A 27504-nucleotide genomic window follows, 5' to 3' on the forward strand; every position below is an offset into this window, starting at 1 on the left:
TTACCCCGTGGGCTGTCATTTCTTACGCGTCAACCAATATAGGCCTATTACAGAAATGATAGTCACCAACCAAAATTATAAGAAGTTCATTGTTGGGATGACGAATATAATTAATATCACATCATGGCGTTCTGGATTTACGAGCATTGTTACTTCATGAAGTTTCTAGGTAAGTTATAGAAAGTTGCCGAATCCTGAATAACAAATTATTACAATAATTAAATAGTCATACAAGCATATTTCAATTGTACCTGTTCAATCTATATCGTGTATTATCACCCTGCCTATTGCCAGTGAAGGGGAGTTTGTCCCATCATCACTGGCAGAGGACCTGGCCGTTTCATAAAGCTGTTCGTAAAGTTAAGAGCGACTTTAACATGTTTAAGAAGACTGGTGAACTTTTCTTACGCGCTTAATCATCGCCAATGAATATACCATTTAACACAAGAAAGGATCACCAGTCGTTCTTAACTTACGAACAGCTTTAGGAAACACCCGCTTGGGTTTATTGTACCTTCTCTATTTGATTATGAAAAAAAGATGATTTATTATGATGCAACATTAGGTAACTCCCTAATTGCATAAGACTAGTGAAGGATGATGTTTGTTTCATGGTTTTCATTTCTTTTACAGTCAATTGAAGCGATTGATTTTGTTATGAATTGTATATAAATATCATGGCAAGATGTAAATATTTCAGCAATAACGCGTTTTTTACGCTCTGTGCGTCACTCCACTTTATGTATGTCTTCTTCATATGATGTAGCTAGTAATATTAGTATAATGATTTAGATATTTTTGTGATTTTTTTGGTAGTATTTTCATTTCTCATTACTGCCTAAAGTCATATATCGGTCAAAGTAAATGAAAGTTACACAACGGGAATGACATTACGCCTTTTTCTCTTTTGCATCATCATAGAATAATCAATACAGTATTTTACAAAAAACATAAACAAATTACAGAATAAAAATCTTTGGAGAATGATGACAATATAGCACCAAACACATAATCCTATTCATTTTACATACTCATTAGATAATTGACCTGTTCTTCTGTTTATTTTCAACTAAGTGGATATTCCAAAGAATATATCAAGTTACACTTAACTTGATTGAATTTATTCTTCTTCTTCATTTCATGTAGATTGACAAAGTAAGTGCAAAGCAAGATATGTATAACAGAATAAAAAAAGAGGAACTCACTGGAAAGCATTGCTGGTTTATGTAAGTCCCCTGCAATAAATAACCAATTAAAATTTATCGAATACAAATAGTAAATTAACAAGGTTCAACAACTTCTCTCAGTTGGTCTGTTTCTGGGAGGTTAATACGCTTTCTTTAATTATTTGATTTAAACTCACCATTGATAAAGTGAATCAATGTAGAATATGTTCATGTACATCTAATAAAAATAACCAGTGTTTCTGCGGTATTCAGAAAAACACACAGGTTTGTGATTTTGGGGGTCTGATATTAATTTGGGCGAAAACTCTTGTGTGTGGCATATCGATGCAAATGGGATATATAGATATCTATATACATGCACACAATGTACATAGTTCACTGAAAATATTCATGGTTCAGCTGGTCTGATAGACACTATTATATTTACAGAGGGACATATTAATCGCTGCACAGTATTCAAATAGCAGGTTCCTTTTTATCAAACTTCACATCATTGTATATAATATTTTCAATAATAAATGTGAATATAATTTATCACGGTCAGATAAAGTTGAGGACCAAATTGTAAAAGTCAAATAATAGAGCATAGGTATTTTCATGATATTGTCAGAGAATAAATATTGTTTTGTGTATATTGAATGTTACTACAATGACAACATTCAAAATTTGGCGAGATTCATTTTGTCACGTTTTTTTTAAAATAATATTCTCAAGTTAATGCAAACAACAATCAAAATAAAGGGTAGCCCCTATAAGTCACACGCTGAACTTGTCCTGATCCAGGTTAAATTAAAAAATAATTCATGGTGTTTCACGGAGCATTTTGTTACTGATTTTCATTGAAAGCTGTTATAAGCTACTGAAATCTCTGCATCTCATTGGCCGATGGCGAACAAATCAGTCGGGATGCTTCATGAGACCCTCTGCTTATAGCTTTATGTTTTTGTCTCACCTACATAGCAGAGTGAGACTATAGGCGCCGCTTTTCCGACGGCGGCGGCGGCGTCAACACCAAATCTTAACCTGAGGTTAAGTTTTTGAAAGGACAGCATAACTTAGAAAGTATATGGACCTAGTCCATGAAACTTGGCCTTAAGGTTAATCAAGTATTACTGAACATCCTGCCTGAGTTTCATGTCACATGACCAAGATCAAAGGTCATTTAGGGTCAATGAACTTAGACCATGTTGGGGGAATCAACATCAAAATCTTAACCTAAGGTTAAGTTTTTGAAATGTCATCATAACTTAGAAAGTATAAGGACCTAGTTCATGAAACTTATACATAAGGTTAATCAAGTATCACTGAACATCCTGCATGAGTTTCACGTCACATGACCAAGGTCAAAGGTCATTTAGGGTCAATGAACTTTGGCCGGATTGGGGGTATCTGTTGAATTACCATCATAACTTTGAAATTTTATGGATCTGATTCATGAAACTTGGACATAAGAGTAATCAAGTATCACTGAACATCCTGTGAACATTTTAGGTCACATGACCAAGGTCAAAGGTCAATGAAAGTTGGCTATAATGGGGGTATCTGTTGAATTACCATCATAACTTTAATAGTTTATAGATCTGACTCGTGAAACTTGGACATAAGAGTAATCAAGTATCACTTAACATCCTGTGCGAGTTTCAGGTCACATGATCAAGGTCAAAGGTCATGTAAGGTCAATGAACTTCGGCCACGTTGGGGGTATTTGTTGAATTACCATCATATCTCGTGTCTGGTCTAGTTCATAAAACGTTTAAATAAGAGTAACCAAGTATCACTGAACATCTTGTGCGAGTTATAGTAGGTTTCAAAATCAGCACTGCTGCTATATTGAATCGCGTGATGCAGGTGAGACCGCCAGAGGCATTCCGCTTGTTGTAAGAAACAACAACAACAGCAACAACAACAACTACTACTACTACAAAAATGGGAAGCTAACATTGTAACATATTTTAAAGTAGAGTTTCCTAAAAATAGCGGTTTGGACGTGTGCCTTTTATACAAATTAGATGAAGACTGTTACAAAAGTTTACTGAATTAGCACGAGTGAAACGACTCTTTTTACATAATAGAATGGACAGCTGAGACCTTTTAAATGACAATTAGTCCACCCCAACAAAAAATTGATTTGAATAAAAAGAGAAAAATCCAACAAGCATAACACTGAAAATTTCATCAAAATCGGATGTGAAATAAGAAAGTTGTGACATTTTAAAGTTTCGCTTGATTTCACTAAACAGTTATATTCACATCCTGGTCGGTATGCAAATGAGGAGACTGATGACATCATCATCAACTCACTATTTCTTTGTATTTTATTATATGAAATATGAATTATTCTAATTATCTCCTAATTGTCAAGTAAAACAATTAAATCCTCCCGGCTGAACATGTCGAATTAGCATTGTTTAATATATGGTTCAGTCAAGTAGGTCCTTAATGTCAAACCTGTAAAAAAATGAAATCTTGTATAATTCAAACAATAAAAAAAAGAAATATTGAGCGAGTGACATCGTCGTCTAATTTGCATGTCATTGACTAGTTCATATCACTGTTTTGTGAAAAATAAGCGAAACTTTAAAATGTCATAACTTTCTTCTTTTACATCCAATTTTGATGAAATTTTCAGCCTTATGCTAGTTTGATTTTTCTCTATTTATTGGAATCAATATTTTTCTGGGGGTGGACTTTACCTTTAAGTGTTTCTCAGATATAAGTGCAGGATTGTGGGAATGATCAAGATTGGTGATATATTTTTAGACAAAAACCATGATCTTTTATTCTTTAGGTCTAGAAAGCAGTTGGTCTACTTTTCAGTGTGATACCACATGGGCTAAACCAGTTTGGTCTACTATCAAATTTGCCTCATTGCCATTTGGTCTACACAACATCTATTCTAATGTCCATTTAGCGTAATTCTAATCAAGGATAATGCCCTGGGCTCCGTAACACAAAGATTAGCAATCAATCGCTAAATGAACTGACCAATCAATATCAATGTTACACACGCATTTGGTTTAAAATACTGACCAGGGACCAATCAGTGCGATTATTTCATATTTGCAACTCATCGCAAAGCTTTTTGTTACGGAGCCCAGGCCAGTTGACCTTATTTCAGGCCTTATTTCTACTTATGCTATAGATCTATAGCATATTGTAGATGAAGTAGAAATAAGGTCAACTAGACCAAGTGGTCTTTGCAAAACTGTATATTAGTTGAAATGAGTAAAGCGAACCGTGAATCAGACGAAAATGTAAATGGGCTAAATGCCGGGCTAAATGACAATAAGACCCAGTTGTTACTGACACCCTGGTTGTATATGGAATACTATTACATGATGTGGGATAAGACCAAACAGAATGTAAATCAAGCGGGTCTTGACCAATCAGCAATCAATGTATCCCTTTATGGCCCTGGGAAGTGGGGGTACTGCGTGTAATATTCACCATGGACGGCACCCCTGGAAATCCGGGGGCCCATTTCATAAAGCTGTTCCTAAGTTAAGAGTGACTTCAGGAACGACTGGTGATACTCTCTTGTGGTAAATGATATTCGCATTAATTGTTCATTTGTGATTATAATTTATGGCACGTATGCTAAATAGCATCACCTTCGATTTGTATCGCCCCCCCCTCCTGTTTTTTGCTTGTCAATTTTCTGTAAAATGACGTTCATTTTGTAGTGAAAACCTTTTTTTTGCTTGTCAAAATTCAAACAGCACTCCATATAAAAAAAATCATTTCCAGTGAGGGCCCTGCATCCCTTCTGTTTACTCGTTAAAATTGGTAGCATAAATGGCCATTAATGAAGGAGTAAATTATAAAAGGTAGGAAGTGTTGTTTGTACTGAAAAATGTGTATTCTGAGAGATCACTCGAGGACCTGCAAATGATTTTCGGGCCCTGCCTTTCTTGTTTATCATAAAAGAAAATGCGCTTCTACAGAAAGATTTTGATTTCTTTGACTAAGGCTTTTTCTCTGCTCCGTTAGAATCGATTGCAACTCTTTGTAAGACAGGGAAATGGGCCCCGTCTTACAAAGAGTTGTGATCGATCAAGTCAACCTCAAGTATATAGAAATCCATCAACGTCATAATTTTTTCCTCAGGAAATTTGCACAATGTCCATTGTAAACAGAAAGAAACACTAAATTTTTAAGAAAACTATGAACGTATGAATATACATCATATATATGAAATATTTTGAACAACCATGTTTTAGATGATGACGTTGCTGGCTTTCCATAGTTGTGGTTGATCGGATCAATCGTGACTCTTTGTCAGATGGGGCCCTGGTGGTCACTAAGGTTATTCGAACACAATCGAGTGTCGGATGGATACAGATCTGAGTTAAAGTGATTGGTTAACATTGGTTTGACTTTTAAAAAAATCTGAGCTAGAAGGTCACACTTGTCACCTGTGTCTGTGATATGTTACAAAAGTGAAGCCCGGAAAAAATTGCGTTCAAAAATGATTATTTAGTGCTTCAAAAATTGAAATATAAAGTGACCGGAAACACCATCTTAATTTCATCCCATACACTTATGTGTATTATTTAGGCGTCTATAAGACGCCTATTTACAAAATCGGGGTTTGCCTTGTAGTTTAAGCTTTTCATTCTCAATAATGGTTGTTTTCAGGGTTTATTAGTTCTAATACAGGTACATGCACTTGTACACATGTTTCATCTTGGTTTGAGAATTTTTTAAATCGGCTGGTCACAAAGTTAAACAATACCTTTAAGTTAAAAAAATACAATATGTCAGTTATTCTCTCTTAATTACAACTGTGATAATCTACTGAAATCCTTGAATCTGATTGGCCGAGAGAAACTTATTCAGTAAAATATCACTTTTCCTAATCAACTTGGTGACGGGATAATAATGGCATCTTGTAAATCTACTGCTATGGCAAGCTCATTTTTATGAGTACAAAAACAAAGGACCAGCTGAGACATTAAATTCCATGCCAATAGACAGATCAAATGGTGTATACTATACTAAGAGAGAATTATTTTATATGGTATAATTTTGAGCCTGAGTGATCCTACATGCATTGTATGAATAATTAAAGGCTAAATACAGTCACTGGCTTTGGCCAGTTATTGTGATGCCATAAAATCCAAAGAAGTGATATTAAACTTCATACTGTGAAGGTTGAAAATGTTCAGTCCGGACATAATCTTTAACCCAGTTCAATAATGATGAAAGTCAGAAAGTGTATGGATGATGCAAGAAATAATATATGGTATTTTTCTTCATTTTGTATATCAATATATTGCAAACATCAAACATGACATGGTTTAGATAACAGAACCAGTTTTCTGTTACATGAAGAATGTAGAATTGTTATCATTCATAGGTATGATGCACAGAATGATTAAAGTAATAAAATAAATGGGAATGAAAAAAACCCTGTATATTAAAGCTGTATTATTACTGACTGTTCTTTTCCACATTTTAATACACTAAGGTAGTGTTATTTAAGGGCCTTGTTGCATCAAAGTTATTACATTGGTAACTCCGTCATTCAATGGTAACTTCCACAGAATCCTTGATTTTAGATGGTTGTTGAACATTGTTACCATGAATACCATTGTATGGTAAAGTTATGACTGCAACTCTGAAGCAACAGGACTCGGGTATTTGATATGAGTGAGACATAATCATTCATGTGAGAAAAAATTGTATACAAATGGTTATCAATTATATGATAAAAAACATGATATACTCATCAAGACACCAAAATAGGTGCAACAAATGTTAAAAGCATTTTCATAAAAGAATAGGAACACTAGTCAGTCTGTCATCCAAGTTTTAAATCGGTTTAGTCCCCGACTCTGGGGATGGCCAGATTCACCATGCACTCACAGAGACACCCCCTCCTCTCTCTCTCCACTTTACTTTATTCGGGGCTTCATCCTCCCTCAACTCAACCCTCCTCTCCTCCACCACTTGCTTCTTCCATGTATTATTTGGTAGCTCCCTTCCTCTCTGACCAGCCACCTGGAACGAAAGCGCCCTTCTAAAAACACAATCAATTTCGCTCCTCAACACATGGCCATACCAACTTTACCACATTATCCATTTCTATCTGATCCACTGAGTGATTTCAAGTACGGTGCTGAAATCTGTTGTTGGTGTAGTGACAACACTAACACTAGCCACAACACCGTACTTGAAATCAGGCTGGTGTAGGGATTGACCTCGAAAAATATGACATACTTCCGGCAGTACGTGTTGAAGGATGGTGTTGAATGTCGTCTGCTGAACCCAGCACTGCGGCTGGTGTTGACGATCTACGTGCAATTTCCCCATTCTCCAACACCAACCCCCAGGAATTGGGAAAATCATGATTTCAAGTTCGGTGTTGGTGTTGGCAATCTCAAGCTCGTGAACAGGTGGCAAACACGATGAAGCATCCCAGTAAATTTAGCTTTTACAGTTAAGATTAGTGAAAATCATTTGAGCTTTATATATTTTCATGAAGAATAATGTTCAATCTTTCGAATTCTTGAATTAATTAAAGCATTTGTCTTCTGTACGATGAGAATTTAATGCATTTCTCTCCAATTTCATTTCTGCTGTCGAGACTTCTCGCGTGAATTTGAGATGATTTGGCAGCGCAGCGCAGAGGCGTGACGTCATGTGCTATCGACAACGCAATCAGTATCGGTTCCTCTGAACCCAGCTCGGTGTGGGAGCTCGGTTCAGCGGTCTTTTTATGCTCTCAACACCAACACTGAATACCGTACTTGAAATCACCCACTTTCTCTCCAAAACCCAACATCTGCATCAAAACCTCTACTCTTCTTCCTTTTTATCAGCTTCACACAACTAAACTACAAACAAGAAAAACAATCACTTTGTGCTATGTTTTTAGTTTGATTTCTTAAGCTCAATAACAGTTGCAACAATGGTAGTATGTCTGTCCCAGAATTAAAAAAACCAAGAATTATTGATGATTTATCATAACTTTATCACAAAATGAAAATGACCCGGCATCGTTAAGTTCAGAGTCTCCTCTTTTATCTGATACACAAGAGATTATACATTCATGCATGAGTGAACAAAAAAAAATTAAAAACAGGAAACCAGAAAGTCAGTTGGCTGACAGTATCTGCATTTCAAAAATAAAATGTCTAAAAAGTTCAATATATACACTAATAAAAGATAATGGTAAAAATATATTTCTTTGCAACCATTCATGTACTTCCAAAGCTTCTGTGTTTTCAGATTCCCAACCGTTTATTCGACACCAAAGTGTCAAGTATTAAGTCCAACAGCAAGCCTGCAAAATGTCTTCATATTAGAAAAAAATATTATTGGAATTGAAGCTTTACTTTAAAGAAACATGAATGAGGAATCATAAATTCTGAGCAGGTGAAAGAGATTCAAACTTTACAATGGTAGGCACTTTGTCTATTGCATTTGACGGTTCTTGCTTTCTTTTTTGTGGGATGCACTGCATCCAGCATAATCACAAGGAGCTACACCAGCATCAGAAATTGTTTTTCTGTTAAAATGGCAATACATGTTGTTGCAAGATTACAAGACTATATAAATGTAGGCAAAATACTACAATAGTCCCACAAATAAAACACTATGAAATAGTTCCCTACCTTCAATAAATGATGTGCAACAGCCCTCTGGGGGCCTTTTCATAAAGCTATTCGGAAGGTAAGAGTGAATTTAAGAAGGACTGGTGATCCTTTCTTACGCACTAAATAATCGCCAATGAACATTTAATGGTTAATATCGTTTACCACAAGAAAGGATTATCAGCTGTTCTTAAAGTCACTTTAAACTTTAACAGCTTTATGAAACATCCATCAGGTCTATTTCTTTGAGCTGCCGTTCATCTTTAAAAAAATACACATGAATATTAAGCCATGTCTAACATTTGTTCATGGGGATTTCAATAGTCTACATAGATGCAATCGAAAATCAAATGTATTATCACTGTCCCCATTTAATTTAGGGTTTAAAACACAATATAAAATTGGTCCTTTTAATTATATGCTTTCAGGGTATGTAATTCAAAGACAGATCAAATTTTAGATGGTAATAGTACTATTGATAATGGCTTTACATATTTATAAAGCTATTTCTCTTCCTAAGTGATGTTACAATGGTTGTGGGGGGGGTCTAGTAGTTATGATTCTCGTCTTTCAGTCTGAGGGACGTGGGTTCCATTCCTAGCACCGGTGTGTTTTCCTTCAGCAAGAAACTTACCCACACTGTGCTGCACTCAACCTCAGTGAGGAGAATGGGTACCTGATAGGAATTTATTCCTTGAAACAGTGTGCATACCAGCTGCTCTGCTTCAGCCAGGGTAAATAAGCTGTAGTGCACGTTAGAGACTTCTGATACAGTAAGTATTAAATGCTATATGAGAAAATATAGTTATTACAATAATATACCAAAAGATATTTCCAAGAATGTAATCACTGCAAGAAGTACATAAACTTTCCTGTTTAAAATTAGCAACTGATCAAGAGACTATGTTGACTTCACGATAAGCCAGTTCACGGTTAGCTCATGATCAACTTTAAAAAAAACTTTTTATCTTTTTTTCAGAGATACATGTACATGTATGACAAAATCTGTATTCTGTTGAATGTCATAAATTTTGTCTCCTCTTTAGCGCGCACCAACAATATGCAGCTTTAAATGCACTTAATCCCAATATACAAGCAAAAGATATGACAAAACTTAGGACAGGGTCTAGCAGTCATGTCGTCATATCTTTTAGTACCTAATATCGCAATACCCTTCCAACTAAATGTCAAGCATACAATGATATTAGATTAGATTGTGGTACTAGTTTCACTCTTCATTCATGATTTTTTTCAAAAGTATTTTTTCATGCTACAACTAGTTAGACCCTACATATTAATTCCTCTCTTCTTTCTCTGTTTTCCCTTTTTTCTATCTCTCTTCTAAAACTCATTCACAGCTCCTTGTCTCTCTTTGTAATTAAGCGCATCATTGTACACACAGTTGCGCGATGCCAGCTACTGTATTGAGGATATGCCCCACATGCCATCGGGCGTTCCTATTGGTTAGAATGGTTCCCACTGAGAACTATAAGTGATTTTTAAGGTTTGACCCCGAAAAGATGGGCGGGAACTTAGAGAGATATGACAGGCTAAAAGATAATGTTCAGAATACGGATTTGTGACAATCATAGCGGTGTCACATCTCTGAGAGAAATGACAAAATTTATGTCAGTGTTCCACAATACCATCCCAGGTGACTAGAATAATACATCAGGAGAAAAGCTTGGAAATCTGTTTGTTTCATTGTCTGCTTTAGGCATATTTGACTATATTGTTTGGGCTAGTGTCAAATGAGGGATTATGGAGACTTTGTTAATCTTCAGTTTTGATGTGATGAAAATAATATTTTAAAAGGAATACATGAATAACCATCACAACACAAATGCCTAGGTCAGTGAATTTGAAAACCACCTTTCTGGTTTATCCCAACCTATTACTGCTCATGTGCAGTTTGCAACCGTGAACAGGCTTATTGCACCTGTGAGTTTTGAAATAAGGTTAATTCTGGATGGATTTTTTTTATTTGAGTCGTCTCTGTAAAGACTAAAATTTTGAAAACACATATTGTATGCAGCTTTAACGATTTTCAGCATGGCAAATGAATTATGATTCACATGAGGCAAAAATAGTTGCACATGTAAAGTAATTTTGATTTTCTTGCATCGATCTTTCCTCCGAATCAACAGACGTTTCAGATGAAAGAGTGACAAAAATAAGGGGAGGGGGTGTAAATAGTCTTTAAATGATAATCTTGAAAAATCACAAAGCACTTCTAATCTGTCACAAGAACTATCTTGGATTTTGCAAAAGCAACTGAAGGGGAACTATTTCAAATCTTCAGCTGCAGAAATACTAAAAATATCCCCGAAGAATGCTTGTTCTCTCGGCAGTATAATAATATCGATTAAGAGACAAAATGCCATTAAAAAATAAAAACAAAACACGTCACCTATCACCAAGAAGGTTTCCTTTTGGCACTGTGTATTCTGTGCTTCATGAACTGAATTCAAGTCCCAGGTCCTGTTTCATCAAAGACTTGTTATAACTAATGTACTATCAGCCAATCAGAACAAAGTTTTATGGAAACGGGCCCTGTCTCCAATACCTTATTTCTAATCTTCCTACATCTTGCCTATTTCATCCAATTTTCAGGGATGCCAAACTTGTATGTACTATTTCAATATTGTGAGGGTTTAATTTAGCCCTAAAAATGTTTAAAAAAAAAAATTTCAGTGCAAACTACCATTGCATTCAATAAAAAAGGGATATTCAGAAAAAAACAGAAGCAGGAAAACAGCTCCTTACAGAAACTATTTCCCTGGTGGCAAAAATAATGTTGGAAGGGAATCAGTCATTTTCCCTTTCCAGCAGTAGATGTGTTGAAATATGATAGGGGGGGGGAGGGGGAGTGTTTCTTATATCCGACACCTGTATCATTCTTGGCAAATATCACAATAGTTGGCACCACTAAATATTGCAGAATGGCCTGAAAGAGGGTGCCTCAATGTCACCCTTGATGTCTACCTGGATACAAGTGAATCAGAAAATAAAAGACAGGGTCTTCTTTAACGACAGCCATCAACATGGCAAATTAATGTCCAGAGAGTATCCTGCTACTTCTCTGGCATCGAGGAACAACATCTCGCATACCTCAGCTCTTTGCTGGAGACTCATCCATTGCCTCTATCTTTGCATCTCCTTTCCCATCCTTTGGACTCTGCACCATCTGTTCAGGTTTAGCAGGCGAAGGGGTGGTTGAAGGGGGTCTCAGTTGCGCCCCAGGCGGTCTCTTAGCCATCAGGGCGTCTGGTATGGGCACGCCCAGGATCTCCGGTAGCATCCAGGGTTTTAGCCAACCGACCAGTGGGGTAACACCAGGGGTGTAGTGAAGCGCCTTGTGGTAGAAGAGTAGCCCATCCAACTCATCCTAAGCAAGATGATAATGAATTCAGATGGGGCTTTGGGTTAGATGAATTGTGATATGAAACAGATTTTGTGGTTCCATGAGAGCATCTCATTAACTCTTGTCATCGGACAAGTTGCCAGATAGGGCAAGTTTCTTTGATTGGCTGAGAAGCACAAGTGTCTGACTGTTACTTACTGTTAGATATAACACACTGGGTGATTTCAAGTATGGTGTTCGTTGTTGGTGTTGAGAGCGTGAGAAGGCATCTGAACCAAGCTCCAACACCGAGCTGGGTCTAGAGGAACGATACCGGTCGTGTTATTGATAGCCTATGACGTCACACCTCTGCGCTGCGCTGCTGATCATCTCAACTTTATGCGAGAAATTCTTGACGAAAGTGAAATCGGGGATAAATTGCAATAAAACCTTATTGTACTGAATGCAACGATTAAAATCACTACAAGAATAAAAAAGCGTGAATATCATTTTTCATTAAAATGTATAAAACTCTTAGTCATTTGCGCTCATCTTAGCTGTAATAGATAATTTTACGGGGATGCTTCATCACGTTTGCTGCCTGTCCGTGAGCTACACTTCATCAAAACCATCACCAACACAGAACTTGTAATCATGATTTTCCCAATCCCTGGGCGTTGGAGAATGGGGAAATGGCACGTAGATCGTCAACACCAGCCTCAGTGCTGGGTTCAGCAGATGACATTCAACACCATCCTTTAACACAAACTGCAGGAAATACGTCATATTTTCAGAGGTCAATCCCAACACCAGCCTGATTTCAAGTACGGTGTTGTGGCTGGTGTCGAACACCTTATTTGAAATCACCCAATATATCTGATATGTCCATTCATATAACGATACCCTGAACCTAAACATTAAAAACATGGACAAATCAGTAAAACAATATGGAAAAGGAGCATTCCTGAATATCCTGCATTATGATAGAAATTTCTAAAATCCAAAATTAGGACACATGCTTGCTAAAATTCAAAATCCTACAATGTCTTTTTAAGTAAAGACATTGGCATCCCAATCGCATCTCTTTAACAACAAATAAATTTACACATAAGCAGAATGAAAGACGGAACAAAATTGCTATCAAAGGGGACATTCAAGCAACTTTGATCTCAACAAAACTTTATATTCTTTTCCTCTAAAAAATTGGACAACAACAATATTTACACATTTGTGTTTTTTGTGACATTATAATCTCCACAACTGCAAAATTTTCCAATTGCTATATACATACATGTATAAGTCCAAAATGCAATAAAATATCAAAGGCAAATTCTGGTGAATTTCTTTATTGAACTTGCCGTAAAATCAGGAAATAGTATGTTCATGAAATAAACTGTATATAAAGATGCAAAGCACAGCGGTTGTTGATCATTCCACAAGTTTCTCAATTCATGTCTATGATATTTCTTACAACCATCAGATTAAGCAGATTCTAAGACCATTTGCCACCCCTCCTCATTCAAACATGACCCAAAACCCCTACCTTGAATGGCATAGGCTGGGCCATAGCATCTTGTAATGTCTGTCTATCACACTTGAAGGAGGGAAGGCCAAAAAATTTCATCTGAAATATTAAAATATGAGAACATAGAATGAAAAAACAACACAAAAATTAAACTTATGAAAAGAATGATTAAAACAAAGGGGAACAGTTTTATCATAATTAAAAATTCTAGGTTATCGTTGATTAGAAAGAAATTGTGATCAATTAATGATCACTTACGATTCTGTTTTTCCATTAACTGTTGTCTTTAATATAAAAATGTTTGGAAGCGCCGTGGTGTAGCGCATTCTGACTCTCGCCTTGTAATCAGAGGGTCGTGTGTTCGAATCCTACCATAGCCTACAGTGCCCTTGGCAAGGCGTCAATCCACACTTTGACACTCTCACCCAGGTGCTAAGTGGGTACCCGTAGGAAAAAACCGTCATTGTGGTTGGTTTAGCAAGTTTGCGCCTAACAGGCTGCTTGGAATGCTATAAATCCAGTGACTGAGTAATAATAATTGTGAAGTGCTTTGAACAGTTGTAGATTTATAAAGTGCTATATAAATGCCAATTATTATTATTCTTATTCATAAAAGCAGTTTTTACAATGCATTTAATGGGCATGCCTATTCAACACATGAACCCAGAAGTTATTTAAGTTCGTATAACCCTTTTCACAGTGCAAGTGTAGATGTGCCCATTTCCATCTTACAAACTGGTAAATTATATATATATATATATATCAATGCATAAAACATGCTTAGTAAAACATCACAATCTGAAATGATGAAAATGTAAAGTTTAGATGTGGCCCCCTACCTTCTGTCATAATAGAAGGTAGGGGGGGGGGTATAGAATTTACATGATATGCTACATTTGGCAATCTATTAAAACGTGGTATTTCAGAATGTGCGTATTAGCTTCAAACTCTCTTTGGTAAAAGGATATAAAGTCAAATGAAAAAAATTCAAAGATTTAAAACAACCACAAGATCAATAGCTTACGGGATGTTTCTTGAATCCGGTAGCCAGATGTGGTTCCTCTGCTAGCTTAGAATGAAGCCAGTAGAACCTGAACTCAGTCTCACTGTCGTACACAGGATGGCCATGCCAGCACATACAATCTAACACCCAATAGGTTCTGTGGATCTCACTGTAGATACAGTCAAGGATAGTGTAATCTGAAATCATTAAAAAATATGAATGAAATTGAAAATTTCAGCACATGAGCACATATTCTAAAATCTGGTTTAAAATAATCTATTTCCTCAATCTGCGGATTAACAATGGTTAGCTAAATTATTGAATTCAATTGTGAATACATGTTTGTGTAGTTTCTTGATAAATTATTATTTTTACTACTTCAGTACTCCTACAATTGTTGGTTGTATTTGCATTCTTTTTTATATACTTTTCATATACACATTTTTTTATCAATTCTGAATGTTCTGTACACATTTATGTATTTATATTGTAGGCAATTTATCAAAAATACAATATATTTATGCTACAGGGCAATTCCACATGGGAGAGGGTAAAAACAGTAAAATTCAAAATTAATGATATGCATCTGAATGTGAATGTCCTTTTTACACAAAACCTTATATTTTAAGGAACTGAAAACCTTTTTCAAATATCTGTTGCGGTTTTTTGCTGAGCAATCTTTTGAATTTGATGACCATTTTCAATTAGAGAACATGTATTTTACATTATTTTGGATAAATTTGATAACTAAAAAAATATTTTACAATTTTGGTTCAAAATCATCTAATGTTGTGTGCGAAGGTGTAATAATTACCAGTAGCAAATGTCTTTATCATGGGTATTTTCAAATTTCTTCGAGAAAATTTTGCAATCTACTACAAAAACGGATGTAATTCTGTAACCATGAAACTGAAATTTTTTTCCTATGAACTAAATACTTGCTTAAATTTTTTTTGAAATATCATTTCTAATTCTGCTGTAACTGTGGTAACGGAATTACATGGTAACGGAATTACCATTATCATATCCTTAAAGGGGTGTGCGTTAGCCCATTTTGTTCCATTGGCATGTTGATATCTTAGCTGTAGATGACAGTTATAAACATTAAAAGCCTTCTGATTAGTAATTACTCTAAATCAGGATGAAATTATACAATTACTTGACAGCAACTCCCATTCAATATGGCTTGAGTATAACATTCAGAAAAAGGGCAAGATAATGTACATTATGTATGTAGCATTATTAAAGTATATTGATGGAGCATACAATGTAGGCGAATGCCTTACAAAAGATTAATGGGCAATCAATTCTTGAGGAGGAGGAGTAAAAAAATGAGTATGCAGGATGAATGGATGATCTTAACAAAATTTTCATTCAGATTGATTTTGCGAAAAATGTCATTGCCAAGTACCAATTCTAATGAGATACAAAATACTAGACACACAATCACGAAGTGACCATGTTCACTGTGTGTGCCTTGGAAAAGAATGGCATTCCTTTTTTTGTAATTGCCTCTGATCAACTTACCCTCAACAGACTGCAGTGAACTTTTCAGTAAAAGAAATTCTGGGATGGCTAGGAGTAGTTCTATGCTTCAAAGAAGTGGTTATATTTTTCAGAAGGTACTGCCTAATAATTTAAGCGATATCTTTTGTGTAACTCCCCTTGCAACGGAAGATTGTATATTCTTTGCAATAAGCCATGGTGAGGGACCAGACTCTAGCATTGATTTGCGAACATTGTAGCGAGCAGTAAAAAGTAATGAGTGGAAAAGATTGAAGTAAGATCCAAAATTTACAGATGTTACAAGAATCACACGCCAAAAAATCATAAGTCTTTTACAAATGACAATTGACATTTCCAAAAGTATGGTGAATTTGACAAAGATATTCACGATGTCTTAATTAGCACCAAACCAATAATGTTCAACACCCCTACATGTATGCAACGGATGCTCAATACATGCAAAGTCAGCATCATCCAATAATCACTACTTCATGGATAAAGTGAGTAACAACGATGACCCTTCCAGTAAGGATGATACACAGAATGAACACTTCTCTAAGGAGAGGATGGTGATAATATTGAGACCGACAAAGTCATCAATAACCAAACATCTGCAAACAGCCATATAACTCAGTTGGAAATGGATAGAAATATACAGCATTCTGCTGTGAGAGAAATACAAAGAGACAGTGGTACATGTCGTATTCTGAGATACATTCTGATATAAAATAAAATATTTTATCTCTATTAAAATAAGTGATATAAAATCACCTAAAATTCGTTCCGAAATGGTATTCCAATAACCATTTTGTCTGTTTTATCTCTGTGACACGAACCTATTTTTGAAGCAATTTGCAATGAGAAAGGCTGTTTTTTATAGCACTCATCTCATTTAACCAATTAAAAGCCTTTCTGCCATGAGTTTTGGCAAATGAGTGAGATTGCATCAAATCAAATTATGTGCCTAAAGGGATTTAATTGAAAGAAAAATGAACAAAAATATAAAGTCAATATCAAATCACTTCCTACCTCATTTTATTTCATAACCAACATTAGTCAATAAAATTATTTGAAATATTTCTTTAATCTACAAGAATAATGTAAGAGTAGTACTCTAATGATTAAATGATTTATCATTTTTCCTTTATTCTTATTTAAAAGTCTTGAGTGAATTGACCTAGAAATATTGCTGAAATTGAAAATGTATAGAAAATAGCCCCCACCTAATTTGAAGTTCATTTTTTTCCTTCAAAGGAATATTGGTGCAGGCACATCATCTGTGATGCAATGGTTAGATACGCGATAAACTTGTCAATATCCTAGGCACTGCTTTGTCACATATCTTTAGATACAGAAGTTAAAAATTCATCTTGGATAAATTTTCATATTTTATATGAAAGATAAAGATTTTTTAAAGAAATAAAATAAAAAAATCATGGCCCAAGAAAACCAACTAATTTCATGAATATGACATATGATCATCAAATCACTGCAGTTTCTTAGGGTCACATTTGGGAAATACATGTACATCTGTCAGGAAGATGTCCGATATTGACTTTATACTCAGATCTGCTATAATTGCAGTCCTCAGTGAGCTACATATAGACAGAAAATTTAAAGAGAATTAGATTACTTGGTGCACTAATTAAGAACCAATTTATTGCTTAGTTGTCCACAACATTCTTTCAAAATGTAAATGTCAACACTATTTTCATGAGGTTTCAGCATTGTTTCTTGTTTTCAGAACATTCATTGAACAACCAAATAGTTTTTTTTGTTTTAAAATGCTACTCTATGTTTTTTTTAGTATTCAAAGACTTTAGAATATCTTGAACTATCATCTACACCGATTTTTGACTAAATGTGCAGATCTAATCACATGCCATCCTCAGTTTTTGTAAAATTCCTGGTGTGTATAAGTATTGGCTGTAGTCCATGTAATTCCGTTACCATGAGTATTAGTGATGATTTTTGGCCTTTACATAATTCTTTCCATCAGTACAGGAGGCAAAAAGTGGCTAGTAAGTCCTAATACCCCTAAAATTTAAAATGAACTAAAATTTAATTACCACTGATCCCTAATATTTTGTAAAATTATGTTTATTCATGGTAGAGACACCTATTACATACTATATACTTATATTTTATATAATATTAGAGATGTAAAGTACTTAGTTTGTGTTAAATATTAGAGAAGAATATATAAACAAGCTTTATTGAGGCATTTCACCAGTCCTAAATGCCTAAAAATATCATTTTCCTTCCCAAATGCCAGAGGCGTAATTTCGTTACCATTATGTGTAATTCCGTTACCATGTACTTCCCCTAAAGAAAGACCAATCATGAAACTTTGTTGATGATATTTGTGAATAAATTACTTTCAAATTAAAGTTGACATTATCATGAATTAAATCAGACATTAACTTAGAGCTGGTGTGTTGTAGATTTCAGAGAAACTTTTCCTAAACTTTGGTTTGCAAAATGACTCATTTCTCTGGTAATTCCGTTACCATAGCACATATCCATCATTCACATCTGAACGTGTGAGGGGTTTTCTAAAAATCTTGGTTCAGTATATAGCACTAGTGGCCATGCATAGTATTAGGTTCAGAAAATTGGAAAATATTGAGATATTTGGATGCTGTGAGCAAAAATAACGGCCAAATTTCTCTGATTTGTAATTCTGTTACCATGGAATTGCCCTAAAAATTAACTGAATTGAATTGAATGTGCTTGATTGGTCAGAACTTTGATACTCAACGTTGAGTACCAAAGTTCTGACCAATCAAGCAAGCACATTCAATTTGATTCAGTTAATTTAACATTAAATTCAATTCAGTTACTTTTAAAGTAGTAGCATAAATATATTGATATATAACAAATTACATTTTATAGTTCTACAAAATGTGTCTGATTATGATCAACATAGTTCTACATGTAAAATTTGATCTCTGTAATAAAAAAAAAACAGACACAAAAACATTTTGACTATAAACTACATGTAGATAACCATAAACTATAAAATTTGCACCAAGATTTAGAACAATACAGTAAGGAATTCCTATATCATCATAATGTAAATTTTTAGCAGTTTTAGGATCCAACTGACATTTTGGGATGTGAAAGGGGCACTCCTGGCTGAAAATATTTATATCTGAATAAATGGAATAAAATTCACAGAGCAAAATGCTGAAAATTTCATCAAAATCTGATAATAGTGAAGTTAATGAATTTTAAAGTTTAGCATTATTTTGTGAAAATAGGTACATGCACATCATCATGAATATTCATTAGGTGGCTGATGATGTCACATCCCCACTTTCCTTTTTCTTACGTTATTACATGAAATCTTATCAGATCTTGAGTAGTAGAACATTTGGATGGCACAAAAGTTTTTTCGCGATCAGGAACTAAAGGCAAATTGTAACAGATCGCACGGCATTGGGATTGAGGTATACCATACACACATGTACAGAAAAACATATTTTTTAGCGCATTACATGTACCTACATTTACATGTAGCATGACGTGACATTTGCTCAAGTGACAACTGCTCCAGGCTTTATTTCATCTAAAATGTAGGGTTAGGGATGCAATAGGGTTTTATTTCAAGGTTAGGTTAAGGATAGGGTTATAGTGTTCAAGCAAGGGTTAAAGTTGGTAATTTTCCATTAGTGCATGGATTTTACAGCAGAGCAATAGACCAGTTCATAGAACTCATGGACAATTTTTGGTCAAATGACCTTTCATTTCTTTGATTGAGATAGGCAGATTTCAAAGCAAGATATCACGCAAGCTTGCCTTACATAGCATGATGAAAAAATTTAATAGACCAGGTGACTAGAATAGCACACCAATGAACACTTTATCAAGGTATTTGTTGCTACTTTGAATGCATATCATAGCATGTTGCACAATGTACTTGGCAAACTGTGAAATACCAGTTGTTCGTGGACCGTTTTGTGGATGTAAATGAAAACCACAATTCAAAAGAATATATGAATAAGTACATAAAGTTGGTGCTTATCTCATTAGATTTTAAACCACCATGTCACTTTAGTACAAATGACCTTCCTCTGATCATGCATAGAATCTTTTGATCATGCGCAAAACAGAACTACGAACTGGCTAATTGTCGCCGTAGCAAATGCCATGAAAACAATTTTTCATATGCAGCGTGAAGCAGAGTTCTACTTACTTGATCTACTCTTACTCTGTCCACTTGATCCACCTGGTAGAGAACTCTGGAACATGTTCATACAATGACCACTCTTTGTGTAGTGGCAGGTCCTGCCCTAGAATACAAATTGATTTGGACAAAGCACTGTTAAATACCAGAGTTACATTACCCTACAAATGTACCTGCTATACTGACATCTTGGTAATTGCGGTGTGCAACAGTCATCCAAGCTACACAGTGAGTTATGAATTGATGCAGAGGTTTGAGTCTTGGTCACCTCTTTTTAAAAAGGTTATGGTTCTGTTCCTACAAAAAAAAAACTCAATCACACAGTTATACAGTCCAACCTCTTTTATCCGGCCTCCCCTTATCCGGATCTCTCTATTATCCGGACGCACACTTGCCAAAATTTTTATTTATTTTTTCGATTCAATCTATCACATGAGAAAATGAGATTTCAATCTAAAATCAATCCTATTTGCAAACTCTCTTTGATTACATATATCTTCTAATATAATCTGCATGTACCTACAACAACATTTTTCATGAAAATTTTTCACCCAAATCACTGAAAGAACATAGGCAAGATAATTTTCGAGTAAATCAGTGCGCAGCGCAAATATTTCTCCACGTTCTCTTTTTGTTTCCTGGGAAAAACAATGCATGTCTCGCTAGCTAACCGTAGCTAATGCTAGGCCTCAGTACAGATGGCGCCATCTATCATGTTTGAGCCTAAAGTCAGTATAACAATGGCTGACATTGGGAAGCTGCGATGATCTAATTGTGGAAAATATATTTTCCAGAATTTGAAAAAAAAGAAGGCGATAAATTTCAATCTTAGCCTGATTTTGATGACAATAAGTACATGCTCAATTAATTTGTCTGTGATCATTCAAATCAACTTGCTTTAGGGGTGGATATAGCCATACAAATTGAAAAATGCAGTAAGATGCAATCTTTTATAGTGAAAATAATGATTTAAATTGATTTGGATTTTGGACTGACCTTGCTTGTTATGATGAATGTTCTTCTTCCCTTAGGACATGGAACCATCAACCAATTCTCTGCCAAGTCTGATGGAACATCATCTAACCATTCAGATAACATCAACTGTATGGAAATAGATTAGAAATAGAATGTCATCAAACTATTCAGATAACAACTGTATGGAAATAGTTCAGATATGGAATATCATCACACTATTCAGATATAAAATCAACTGAAAGAAAATAGATTGGAAATTGAATATCACACTATTCAGATAACATCATCTGTATGGAAATAGTTCAGATATGGAATATCATCACACTATTTAGATAACATCAACTGTATGGAAATAGATTAGAAATAGAATGTCATCAAACTATTCAGATAACAACTGTATGAAAATAGTTCAGATATGGAATGTCATCACACTATTCATATATAAAATCAACTGTAAGAAAATAGATCAGATATGGAACGGCAACAATCCATTCAGATAACATCAACTGCTTTGCCACCAAATCATTCAGATGACATCAACTGCTACAATGTATGCCACCAAATCATTCAGATGACATCAACTGTATGGAAATTGATCAGATGAGCTGTTAAAGACCCAGATCAGAGCTAAAAATTACATTGATAAGGGAAAAAGCTACATAATACAAAAAAATGTAAGTTTTATGCATATTAACCAAAGCTGAGTAGTTTGCTTAAAAAACAACTAAAATTAATGGGTTTAAACAATAGGCTTTATCAAGCTTCTCAATGGTCTGAATAGGTGTAATCACATTGTGTCATGAAGGTTGTGATTCCATAGGTTTGTATGTAGAAAAGAAGGATTTCCAGATTATCAATTAGATTTTTCCCCATTTTGTATGGGAAAGTGATTATTACAATATTCAGTGCTCAAATGGAAGGAAATCCACAACCCTTCAGTAGGATTTTTTGAAAATTTATTTCCTTGGCTCTTATTAGGCCTACATGTAAATTGCTGTCAGGAAAGGTTGTTACACATAATCTGAATGCAGATATAATTGGAAAGCTGCACCAAATAAGGGTGAAATTATATGGCAAACGAGTCCAAAGCTGTAGATTGTTTAAATTCAAGCTTGTAGGAAATTATATGTACATGATACAGGGAATAATTTTGATTTGATATAAATTTGAATAGCATTTTTGGTCATAAGAATTCTCAAAGTAGTCCTATGTGAAAATTTGCTATACAAAAGACTTTATACATAGCAGTCTGTGGAGCAAGTTGCAATACGATACCAGGAAAATTATTCCGTGATATCACTATGTGATAGAAATGAAGAAAATAAAATGCATAATTTGAAAAGAAGAAAACTTACCCAGTTTTTCTGTGTACAAACCTATGTCATCACAACGCTTCCAAGTCAACAGAAAGTCACAGTCTCAAGCCTGGTGAGAAGTACAGGAAAGCCTTTTTTCCAAGCCCCATAATGGGAGCTATTCTTAATCAAAATCCTTAGCTGGTAGCACTTAAAGTACAGAAAGCTTGCAATTTTGTGTTTACAAAGTCATAAGCTTTAGATTTTGATATGATTTCTCAATTTCACTTTTAGTCTTGTCTGGTTCTTTAATAATAAATTAAAATTGCATAATATTAGAAAGAGAAAATTTACAGCAAAATGCAAATATTGTACCTGATTGCTGTAATATCGCTCCTTCTTTCCTTTTCTCTTTCCCTTGTTACTCTTATTTTTCCCCGAAGTTGGTGAGGTGTGATCCATGGTTTCCTCTTCCTCGTCATCACTGAATGTAATGTTTGCATAATCTTCTTCAGCAAGCTTCCTGGCTACATCAGCGTAGTCTCTACGTTTCCTGTAAAAAAAGAAAGAAACCGACATTTTTTGACGGTGCTAAGCAAATTTGGCACCACTCTCTATGAAATTTAACGTAGGCCAAGTATGAGTAGTACGACTATGAGAAATAATAAATAAACCATACACTACAGTATGGGCCTTAGAAGGATAATACATTTCTGTACTAAACAAGCAAGTTCTCAAATTATATAGGGACAGTGATTTTCCACTGTACCAACAACGCAGTAGAATCCGCTCTAATCGGTTCTATGCGGGCACAAAAAATATTTTGACACATATATCTAATGTGAATACATCCTCACCTTTCACATTTCTAGCATTATTTCACTGTTGAATGAACTTTCACAGATAATTTTGGGGGGTTTTGGACATCGTTTCGAGTAGTCAACGATTTCATTCTATCCGCCATTTTGTATTTCAAGATCGTGCTGTACATTTTCAAATGTATAGGGCAGCAAAACACGACCTGCATGTGAATGATTCCGATACGGCCGATCGACCGTACCCTGCCAGAGCGGCCGGGAAGGACCGGGGCGAGGGGTACGATCGGGTGTGAAGGAGTGAAGAGCAGTCACGATGTGTTGATTTTGTTGTGATTGTGGTGAAGTGAGATCATGTTTTGTGAGGTTTTGTGGCCATTTAATATTCATATTTTGTTGAGATTTTGGAGTAATTTATGTTGCTGTTCTGTGTATTTTGGGGAAAAATGTTTTCCATGATTTACCGTTTGAAATGCCATTTTCTGTTTCAAAAGGCCATTTCCGTGAATTCCGTCCGTTTTCCGCGATCGCGGAGGATAATTGTCCCTAATTATAAGACTACTGTCAGTAGCTTGTTTAGTACAGAAGTGTATTGTGTTTGTGACCACCACAAGTCTTTCCAAAATGGTCTATGCAAGATATTTACAAAAAACAAAATTAAGCATCTGCACACTCATGGTACTGGAACAGTTACTCTGTCTACATGAACCTCAGGCGATGATACCTGTAGGTTCCACTACACTTCACTACCGCTACCCTCCGCTGCACCTACCCGAACCCTCGGGGGACAAATACTCGCTCCCAAACACCAGTGACAAACTGTGTCACTTTTTGGTCAGGAAGGCAACACATGTAAAAAAGACATTAAGCATACTCTACAGTAACTTAACTTTCTATCGGACACAGACTCACTCCATGCCCTTTCTTGTAGCTGTAAACGTCTCAAAATTGGTGATTTGAATCAAGTTCCCTACATGTATTAATAATTCACTGCTGAATCAAAAATGGTGAATGCAAATTGCACACGACCCGCGCGCAATTCACATTCACCATTTTGGATTCTGCAGTAAATTAATAGTGGGGAACTGGGAACCAGCCTCAAATCACTGATTTGGAGATGTTTACATCAAGAAAGGGCAAGGAGCGAGTCTGTGTCCGATGCTAGTTTAGTCACTGTAGAGTACAGCATAATGCATAATGTACATGTCCTGTTTTTACATGATGTGCTGCCTTTTTTACCATAAAGTGATAGTTTGTCACTGGTTTTTGAGACATAATTTTTTTTGTTCCCAGATGGTTCAGGTTGGTCACTAGGTGTAGCGGAAGGTAGCAGTAAGTTCTAGGGAAGAAGTGCAGTGGAGCCTACAAGAACCATCGCCCGAGGATAAACCAGGGAACTTGGAGTTGCGCGACAGTAACTCACCGTTTATTTTTCTATAGATCTAAATTAAGTTTAATTTTTCCCGTTTTGGTGCATTTCACACAACGGAATATAAATCTGCATTTTGGTAGCTCTTTTTATATACTTTTATGAATTAAAGATAGAAATCGATGAGCACCGTCAGGGGGATTTTGAATTGTTAACCCCCTAAATAATGGCGGGTGCACGTAGCCTGGAGGCGTCTGGGGAGTAAAAATCATCTACTTTACTGCCAATCAGGATTTAAAAAAAATACTTGCATCTGCCGATAGATATTAGGAATCGCAAAATATTTGTTTTAATCGATAAATATCATATAAATAACTTTATATTTATCAACCGAAACAAATATTTTACGGATCGTGATTTTTATTGACAAATGCAAATATTTATAAAATCTAAGTTGCAGCTCTGCACGCGTGTTTTTTTTTTATACCGCGTGTGTATCTAGGTATCAATAACCAGTAGAGGCGCTGGTCAGAAAATTGGGATCGTCCCAGTTTACAGGGACTGTCTCAGTTTATAAGGATTTCTTCACACAAGAAATCTAGGAAAGTTCATTCACCTGTCAAGTGCCGACACCAATCAAGTGTGCTAGTCAATGTAAACATATCACGTTTCATAACAAGATTATTGGAAGACGGTAAGTCATGAAAAATAGACGGTGAACTGGGGGGAATTGAGGTCACTGAATCTATTTTTAGCACTCTCAATTTCCGTAATTGCTGTCTTTGTCCCGTAGGGGGAAGTGAAAAAAAACGTCCCCATAAACAAGGACAGTCTCAATTTATCAAGACATGATTTGTCTTGGTTTATGAGGATATCCTTGTTTTCTGGGACAATCCCAATTTTTGGACCAGCGCCTCTACTGATAACAAAAGAAATCAAAATGGAGGAGTAAACAGACGGGGTTAGTGAACGCTCTTGCTCTTAACTTCTTTAAATTTTTAGCATTATTAGCAAATGAAAAGTATTGATAAATGCTTTAAATGGGAGTAAACATAAAACTTGCCCATGTACATAAAAGCTTTAGGCGAAAAACTAAAACTAAAAATTTTAGTAAAATTGGTGATTTAGGTCTAGGTTCACCATGGGTAATCCTAGTCTTGAGGACGCAATGATGATGATTTTTTTAGATATGTCATACATTTCTTCATCATTGACGTCTTGACACTCTCTCCATAGTGTCTTCAGCGAAGGACCAAAACAAAGATGGATTCCCCCCAAAAATCCATCTTTTTAAACCGAAGTCAATGGATTTCATTTAATTTTATTAATTCTTACACCTTCCTACGCCTAATGCGTAGGAAGGATTTAAATATTACTATTTAAAAATGTAAAAAAATGAAGATTTCTTACCTAACTGATGCCGCGTAGACCCCTCGTTCCACATGTAAACAACGGAAATACAATAGCGTCGACCCTTGAACCGCTTATGTATGACGTACTTCCGGAAAGCAATGCCGCCTTAACGAACAATTTAGAGATAAAAAATCTATTTAACAAACATTAAAATTTATTTTGTGATCATAAATAATTTATATATATTAATATGAATTATTTATGATCACAAAATAAATTTTAATATTTGTTAAATAGATTTTTTATCTCTAAATTGTTCGTTAAGGCGGCATTGCTTTCCGGAAGTACGTCATACATAAGCGGTTCAAGGGTCGACGCTATTGTATTTCCGTTGTTTACATGTGGAACGAGGGGTCTACGCGGCATCAGTTAGGTAAGAAATCTTCATTTTTTTACATTTTTAAATAGTAATATTTAAAACCTTCCTACGCATTAGGCGTAGGAAGGTGTAAGAATTAATAAAATTAAATGAAATCCATTGACTTCGGTTTAAAAAGATGGATTTTTGGGGGGAATCCATCTTTGTTTTGGTCCTTCGCTGAAGACACTATGGAGAGAGTGTCAAGACGTCAATGATGAAGAAATGTATGACATATCTAAAAAAATCATCATCATTGCGTCCTCAAGACTAGGGTAATCCTGGCCTCTACAGCCAGGCATATATAGCCGAGCCAGGCGTTAGGGGAGTAAGCCTACGTAAAGTAGATGATTTTTACTCCCCAGACGCCTCCAGGCTAGGTGCACGGTCGCGAGCCGTCTGTGACTGTCAGTGTCATACGTCTAAAATTATGTACAGTAGTAACGTAAAAAAAAATAAATAAAAATGTTACTTTTAACTCCTCGAAACAGAACACAGACAGCTGTCTAACTTAAGTCACACATGCATAGACACAAATGAAAAGAGAGGATAATAGTTCAGGATAAGAAACAAATAGTGCATACTCTCTCTGAAGCCGCAGTTTCTCTTTCCGTCTCTCCCACTGACTTTGCTTACTCTCCCGCGTCTTGAACATACACATCCTGGGATGCACCGTCGCCGAACTTTCCGCGGAGAAAGAGACTCCGACCGTCCCAGAAAATGCTGCTGCAAGATCGTCCAACTTTAAATTTGGTTCAGTCGACATATTGCCGATGAAGGTGATATCAAAGACAGGATTCACACAAAAATATCAGTTTAAAAGAAAAGGGGAAAATTATAAATACGAAGAAAGAAGATGTAAGTGGTAAAACAAATCTTTTTTTTTAGTCTGGTGCAGCGTGAAGAATCGCTCGTGGTTATTATTTAT

General features: G+C 35.5%; 1 protein-coding gene across 1 annotated transcript; it reads right to left on the bottom strand.

The window, feature by feature from the left end:
- Positions 1-8056: 8056 nt before the first annotated feature.
- On the bottom strand, positions 8057-27504 carry LOC121415857 (snurportin-1-like). Its single transcript, XM_041609231.1, has 7 exons — positions 27161-27504; positions 22997-23174; positions 21348-21452; positions 20361-20457; positions 14678-14853; positions 13672-13752; positions 8057-12173 (listed from the first exon to the last, which is right to left on the bottom strand). Exons 1-7 carry the CDS (start codon positions 27340-27342, stop codon positions 11898-11900), a joined length of 1095 nt encoding a protein of 364 aa, XP_041465165.1. The 5' UTR covers positions 27343-27504; the 3' UTR covers positions 8057-11897.

This window comes from Lytechinus variegatus, chromosome 5, assembly GCF_018143015.1.
Source record: "Lytechinus variegatus isolate NC3 chromosome 5, Lvar_3.0, whole genome shotgun sequence".
Classification (NCBI taxonomy): Eukaryota; Metazoa; Echinodermata; class Echinoidea; order Temnopleuroida; family Toxopneustidae; genus Lytechinus; species Lytechinus variegatus.